The following is an 8,089-nucleotide window of genomic DNA, read 5'->3' as shown; positions in this document are numbered from 1 at the left end:
AACAATGGAGAAATAACAGCCTTAGGAAATTTGGACTGGGAAAGTAACATAGTTAGTGAAAAGCACATGTCAGTTGAAACTGGTATTTCAAAGTTGAGTCAGTCTTCCAACTTGTATTCATAGCGAGACAGATCTTAATTTAAAAAAAAAACCCCCCCCCCCCCCTTTTTTTTTTCCAAAAAAGAAAAAACAATCACCACTCCTGTAAGTCTACCTTGCATTAAACTTACATTTAAGAACAACTGTAGTCAATAGTTTCCCATTAGCACATTTTTCTCCTCATTTTCATTAAATAGCATTAAGCACCTGTTATGTAGATGCTAAGCCATCTTCTGTCAGAATTTGAATCTGGGCAACATTCACTAGGAACAAAGCAGCACATCCTAAGCTGGGCTAGTATCGGGCCTCCAAATAGCAGTTCCAAATAAAACTATCATTAGGAGCTTTCTTTGAAAGACAGCAAGAACCTGTGACTGTGCTCCCCTATCAACCGGGATGCAGTGCAGAACTCTGGTTGCCTATCAACTCTCTAAATTAATTTTTTGACTCCCTCTCAATCACAGCCTCAGAGTAAGGCTTTTATTATTATTATTACTACTACTACTACTGCTGGTTTGCTATTTTCATTTCCAAAGCTCCAAAACCCTAATGTTGTTGTTTTCTTTGTCCCTTCCTTGCCCTCTCTTGTAAGACAGAAAGAGAAGTTAAGTTCAGAAATAGGATCTGCAGAGAAATCTATTGCAATAAATGGAGTTGGGTACGAGTCAAGCTTCCTATTAAGGAACCAAGATTTAGATGCCAAAGCTCTCCTGCCTAAATTTAGCTATTTCAGACTGACCTTAAACCACTCTTTAGCTCCCATCATCTGTACTGACTAGGTTCCATCACACATTAAGGGAAACTTAGGCAGCAACTCACCCATGGGCTGCTATATGTAGTCACCTACATTCAGGAGCCTGAATCCGGACCTGCCCAATTAGGCTGTATCTAATAGCTCTATGCGGGTAGAGCAGAGTTCTATAGATGGGAGATTCAACCTTTGACACACCACCACAGTTAGACTAACAACAGTGAAAAGAGGAACGTGTTCTTTTACGTCATAGCTGGTATGAAAGCTCAGGGGAATACAAAAAAAAGAAACTGTACGTGAAAGTACAAAAGCAAGTGTGAAAAAGCTTGTGAATTAAATATATTTAGTCAAGCTTGAAATGCAATCAAACTGCAAAGAAGCAAGTCCAGTAAGGAATTAAAAGAATTATTACAGTACAAACCTTTGATATGTATTAGATGCCTCTGAGCAAATCATACTCTCCTTTCTTCTTCCACATTCACATTGAAGATCAACCTGTTGTATCACACAAGAGCAGCTTTTTTTAAACTTGTATCTTTTTACCACCATGGAGGGGTATGAGAGAGATACATTTATCCCTTTATAAAGTCCCATTTTCATGGAATAATGGCTAATCAAAAGCGATGAATAGTTTTTTTTAAAAAACTTCAGTATTATTATAAGTTTAGGGAAAAAATGTCACACTATCAATATACAAACATGTCATTTTTTGTCACAGCTGCTATTGGCTGATAATTAAACCATACAATTCGCCTGTGAATTTGCACTGACTTTCCTTCAGGTATCTAACCTTTGCACAGCAGGATGTTGTCGGGCAGGGTGAAGAAGGATGACATGGAGCCATACAGGGATGATTACAATATAGCCTTGGAATAACACATGGCTGCTTACACTCTTCATCTATAAGACATTCTCCTTTATGACAGATTCTTTTACATTTGTGCATTCCACATTTTAACATTTGATTGCAGCGAAGTCCACAGGAAATGTCAGTGAGATGACAAGGAATATTACTTCGCAGCTGGAAGAGGGGAGGAAAAAGATGACAACTAAAAATGAAAAATTATAGATGCAAATCTCTAAGTCCTTGTACTGTTCACACCTTCATTTGGCACTGTCCACCCAAGAATCGTAGTACTAAAATGCCTTAGGACAAAGGCTGAGTTCTTCCTTATACCATAGTCCAATATAGCAATTGGTCCAAATGCATATGGCATAGAAGATATACTTTTCTAATTTAAACACATTAAACTCAAACTCCTGTAACATATTCCATTCCAAAGAGGCCACAAAAATCTAAGCCGACAGTTGTAGAACATTCTTTATTGTTCAAAAACATTACATGTCCAGACTTACTTCATGCTTGCCCATACACCATTTCTGAGTGAGATAGGTACAGGGTGGACATTTCTCCTCACTATGACATGAATGGTACACTGCAGTCACAGAAATACAAAAGCCAGCACAGTTCTGTTAGCGTACTGCAGTCAAATGCATTAAAGGAGACAGTAAAGACTATTGAACATGAGTTTCCATTTCAGAACTACACAATTGATGGGAAGTACGATGCTTCATGCAAGGATAAGGTGTTCTTTGAAGTACTCTCTAAAAATTATGATGGCAGGTTTTTACGTGAACATTCTGCCATATTGTCTAAATTAATCAGCAGAGAATTTTGTAACTACTGAGCAGCATTATACTATCAGGCAGAGTTCATCAGAAAGTTTATCTGTTTGACCTCTGCTGTATTTTTGCAATCAGCCAATGGAATTCCAAGGAACACAGAAACTAGATTACACTACTGTTTCAACAGAGCACTTAATCTTTTTTGGAAGAAAAATCCAGTGCTTTTACCAGTCAGAAGTACCACATGGCAAGTCTTTAGTTGGTTGGTTTTAAGTGTAGACTTTTGGAAATATTCACAACTACTGAAAAAAGCATCTAATAAAAAAAGCAAATATATATTTTCAAACAGACTTATGTACATTTTTCTACATTTTTATTAAAACAAAACAAAAAACCCAAGCAAAACCAAATGGCCTGACCTACCTGGATGATCACAGTCATGTGGCCTGGTGCAGGGTTTTTTGCACTCTGGTGGCTGAGTGCCACAGGGGACAGGGGGGTAAATCACAGATTCACCACAATAACAGGTTAACTCGTCAAAACCTGAAATAAACAAGTCAAATATTTGCATTTCTCCACTATGAAAAATCTTTAAATAACATGCAAATGTTTTATTCCAGCTCTGGGTTTGGGGTTTTTTTTGTATATGAAGAGCCACTGCAGTGAATTTATTAGTTTTTGTGGCTCCTACAAGAAAACTGGACTGTGACCACTTCATTAGGAATTATGCTTTCTTTTAGAGAGTGGTTCTTTGACAGCAACATTTTGAACTGGAGCAAGAAAAATGTTCATGTCAGGCTGAAAGCTGTTTGCTGCTCTATCCTTGACTTAAAAATGGGGAGATTTCCCCTGAATTCCCTTCCAGAAAGCACATCATCCAAATCTCGTTCTCAGAACTTCCCCCACCATCACTTTTTTAGACCAGTGGTTGGATTTTGTCATTTTGCCAAGCCCTGCACATAGTACTGGAAAGACTCCAGAGAAAAGTACCAAAATATCACCAGCCTGTAGACTTCTTCCTATAATTTCTTCTTTATACTTGTAACATTTACTATTATATGGATCCTCATAAGCAGCTTACGAACATGTCCAAATACTTCAAAGCCAACTTTGCGTGTTTTCAAAGTTCTCCGAGTTCTCCATCTCAGGCAGTATATATTTCTTTTTTTTTTTCCCCCTCCCTTCCCCCTTTCACATTTGGAAAATAGATTTTTAACGCTTATCACAAGATTTGACTTAACACTGCACAAAAATTAGTACAGTTCACTGCTCGTTTTCAGACTATAAAGAAACTGGGAGGGAGAATGATTGGAATGCAAACTACAGTTCAAACAGATAAATCCTTAGAGAAACAGGACGCTAAGAGAAAATATTCACATCACAAGTCATATAGAAGGAGATCCAAGAATAAAAAGAGAATATGATTGGTCTATAAATGAATCAAGAGATAGCGGATCAGGCAGAACAAGAGAAAATTATGGAGGAAGTAAGAGAGTAATGGGGCAATAAAAATACAGAACAACAATTCCAAGCTAAAGAGAAGATGAGCGTGTTAAGTGAGCTGCTGAATTCAGCAAGTTCTCTCACTCTGGGAATCACAGGATTCCTCCTTCATAGTCTACTAAAGCAAAATCTGTTGAACTCTAAAACCCCAAAGATTCCGACTGTCTGTCCCACTTCCACGAATATGATGGATGCTGGATCAATATGCAGGTCCAGCCAGTAGCAAGACTGAACAAACATTCCAGAGAGGCAAGACACACAATATATACACGACAATAACATGCCCAGACACACAGACTAACACAGAGCCAACTGAAGAACAAGATTCACGTAACCAGGAATATCAATAGCCAAGTCCTCTTCCTCCTCTCCAGCTCATCGGGTTTGAATCTCTCTAGAGAAGACACACATACACTCTAGATTCACATGCACACTGCATTCACGGATCTCAAATATTAGCATAGGCTCTGTCTAATAGCCATACCTGGACAGACCCCTCACCCAGTCACTGGATGAAACCTTGGGTATTTCCAGAGGTAGAGCTCCTCCTACTAGCCAGTCAGTCCAGCTTTGAAGCGAGTGCATTAGCAAATTACCCACACATACAGAGGCACACACGGGACTGGAGTTAGTGAGGGGAACACACACACAGTGTCTCCAGGTGCTGGCACCCAGACCAAGGGGCCCCTGTAACCTGGGATCCCATTCGCCAGCTGCTGGCATACAGTATAATGTCTGTCTGGTCTCTCCAGTTTTGTCTAGAGACATCAAGCGCTCCTGTGATCTGCAGGCAAGTCTCCAGTTGCTGGCCCTTAGACCTCTCATGCACAGAACAGAATGAGATGACACTGAAAGATATTAAACCTTATTCTTAACTAGGACAGGACAGGCAGCTGTCATCAGGTGCACAGTGCTCTGCCAGAAAAGTAACTGACCAGCAGCTTCATTTGTGCAAATGGTGCCTTTTAGCTCCCCTTCTCTCCATTTTCCCATGCATACACCTGGACTCCTCCCCATGTAAATCTGCTAAAACAGATTTCTCCCCATTGGTCCTAGTTTAGCTACATCTGTACCCAAACCTGCTGTTTCTGGTAGCATTAGCTAGGTCACCCCAGCATCACACAACTAGCCAAGTCCTGTTGGCCTTGCAACATTCCACTCCCAAAAAGGTTCCCAATACCTCCCTCCTCCAATTATATGTGAAGTTCAGTCACCTCTCACCCTTAACGTCTCTGAAATCCATCCATTCCTCATGACACTTTTGTCAGCTTTTCTCAGTGCTTTTTTGTTATGTTCAGAAATTTCTCATGTCTGGTTGTTTTTTTGTGGTCTGTTCAGTCAGTTAAGTCTCAGGCCAGGTCCTAGTCATTTGCCCATGTATCTTACAATGCTGCAGTTAGTGGAAAGGACCATAATTTTTGTTAAGAAGACTCAATTGCAATAAATTCCAGCAAATAAGAACACTGGCGAGAACTAAGAGGGGTTCGAAGGAAGAAGTAGAAGAATCATAGAATCGTCTAGGTTGGAAAAGACCTTTAAGATCATCAAGACCAACCATTAACCTAACCCTGCCATCCCACCACTAAACCATCTCCCTAAACACCTCATCTACCCTTCTTTTAAATACCTCCAGGGATGGGGCCTCAACCACCTCCCTCGGCAGCCCATTCCAGAGCCTGACAACCCTTTCTGTGAAGAAATTTTTCCTAATGTCCAACCTAAACCTGCCCAGGCACAACTTCCAGACCATTTCCCCTCACCCTATCATCCGTTACCAGGGATAAGAGGCCGACCCCCACCTCACTACAGCCTCCTTTCAGGTAGCTGTAGAGGGCGATAAGGTCTCCCCTCAGCCTCCTCTTCTCCAGACTAAACAACCCCAGTTCCCTCAGCCGCTCCTCGTAAGTCTTGTGCTTCAGACCCCTCACCAGCTTTGTGGCTCTCCTCTGGACACGTTCCAAGCAGCACAACATCGTTCTTGTAGTGAGGGGCCCAAAACTGAACACAAAAGCTGGGAAGTTTCAGAATGTCCATGGATTTTCTGTGGAAAGCAAGCATGGTAAGGAGTAGGGCTTTTGTTGTCCCTCACTACAGGTCTTGAAACAACCTATAACCCTCCAGGCTTCAAAGCCACAAATCTTTCTTGGTCCAGGAAGATGAAAGACCAGAGACCAAGGTCCCTGGAAGATCCAAGTGTTAGACAGCTACACTGGCTGCTTGCAACTGATGAGAAGTGACAGGTGAAGAACCTTAACTATAATGAAGGTTCCTTAAGTAGCACTTAACTGCACTCTAGTATTGCATCTTGATGCCAGCCCTCACCATTCCCTGCAAAACTTGTCGTGGAGATGGAGGCAGGGGCAAGAAATCCAATCAAATGAGTGGCAAGGGGCTTGCCGCTGACCATGCCATGGCACATGATACCATGGCTGATGCAGCCCAGCTGCAAAGTGGTGGCTAGACAGGTGGGTCAGAGCCAAGGACGGGCTGCTTAGTGATAAGCATCAGCACTCCCATCAGCTGCAGGGTCAGAATCACACAACCTGTGCCTCTAACATCTCAACTGGCAGCATCTAGGGAAAGCCAGTAAAAAAAATAAAAAATCTTTGAAGACACTGCTTAGCTGATTTACCTCTGGAAAGGTTCAGGGACACAAACGTTTAAGCCAAATGATCATAGGTATCTGGTTCCTTGAGTAGCTTTTCCTGTGCTCGGAAAAGGGCCTCACGGCCAAATTTCAGCAGCGAAGCTTGACCTCTCAATTGCATCACATCCAGCAGTGGAACAATTTACAGGGGAGGCAATCCTTAGGTCTCTCCAGGCTAAGGCAGGCATCTGAATCTTAGGTCTAAGAGCGAAATACAATCCTCAAAAATATTGCAGCAATGTGGAGAAGTTTAATGATTTTGAAGATCAAACCCGTGAAATCCAGTGAAGAACAATCCAAAGAAAAACAACCACTCAGAAAAGTCTGCGCATTCTGACTCAAGTAGACCAGAAGTTACTAACAGGACCCAAGAGGTCCAGAGTACTATTTTGCTTTGACAAAAGAAATGTTTGGACACAGAAACACTTCTTTCAAGAGAGGTACAGTCCACATGCACATCATATTCATAGGCTATTAAGACAGACTGCAACACTATTTCAACCACAGTGAGCTTTGGAGGCTCTGGTACCATTTCTTTTCCAGGATGCTTCCATGAAAAGTCGGCCTCCATAAAAATGGAGTTCTTTGACTATGCCTATGCGCATATGATAGAGGAGAGACACATGTACTACTGCAGCTAAGACACTTCCAGCTGTAAACCGTATCCTATACAACGTACAACACCTCTCCTTTTCACCAGTGTCAAGAGGTCTGGTTCACACTTTCAGCTTCTCTCTGTCCTCTTTCCCACATTGCAGTGAGCAGTTCCAAAGCAGTACCCAGTTTCTAAGAGGAGACTCACTTTTCTCCAGTAGTGACTGCAGAACTACTAGACAAAAGACAGCATTTGATGAAAGCCAAAGGGGAACTACAGGTGAGTATTTATATTCCATTCTAGAAATGCTCTCCCCTCACAGTATTATTGTAGACTATAGCAGATGCAAAAATAAACTTATAGTTTGCAGCTGTAAGACTTAATAATGATGGATTTAAAGAAAACTTTCAAACTTCTTAAGCAAAAACTGAGTGGAAGGATGGATACAAGCTGAAGAATCCCATTAAGGGTTTTCTCCTGCCCAACTTTCAAAAACTGCATTTAATAAATAGCTTACAGTTTCTGTGATAAGCTACCTCTATATAAAGAAAGGGGAAAGCTATATTAAAACATGGGATTGAGGAAAAAAAAATGAAACTGCTATCGCATATGAAGATGTTCCAGATCAACTAAAGGTTCTGCTAGCAGAAGGAAACATGGAAGCATTCGCCTGCCTGCTCCAGGCCAGAATCAGAAAATTTAGCATTACCTACCCATTATATTGGTGCAAAATAATCAAAATATGGTCCCCTATGTCAAATGGTAAAAAGCAATTGTTGAAAACTAGCATGTTCAACTGGCACAGCTTTTAATGGAGTACATACCTGTCTAAAGCTATTGCACCAGCTTAAATCTTTAAATAGGTTCA

General features: G+C 41.1%; 1 protein-coding gene across 1 annotated transcript in view; it reads right to left on the bottom strand.

Moving 5' to 3' along the window:
- Positions 1–1,237: 1,237 nt before the first annotated feature.
- Positions 1,238–8,089, bottom strand: part of NFX1 (nuclear transcription factor, X-box binding 1) — a 49,297-nt gene continuing 42,445 nt past the window's right edge. Inside the window, exons 14-17 of the mRNA XM_009638470.2 lie at positions 2,900–3,019; positions 2,207–2,286; positions 1,641–1,871; positions 1,238–1,345 (exon numbers count right to left, since the gene is read on the bottom strand). Of these exons, the coding sequence (XP_009636765.2) occupies positions 1,259–1,345; positions 1,641–1,871; positions 2,207–2,286; positions 2,900–3,019 (518 nt within the window). The 3' untranslated portion in view covers positions 1,238–1,258. The remainder of the gene's footprint in view (positions 1,346–1,640; positions 1,872–2,206; positions 2,287–2,899; positions 3,020–8,089) is intronic.

Source organism: Egretta garzetta, unplaced genomic scaffold, assembly GCF_000687185.1.
Source record: "Egretta garzetta isolate BGI_Z169 unplaced genomic scaffold, ASM68718v1 scaffold155, whole genome shotgun sequence".
Taxonomy (NCBI): Eukaryota; Metazoa; Chordata; class Aves; order Pelecaniformes; family Ardeidae; genus Egretta; species Egretta garzetta.
This window is presented reverse-complemented; position numbering and strand designations above follow the sequence as displayed.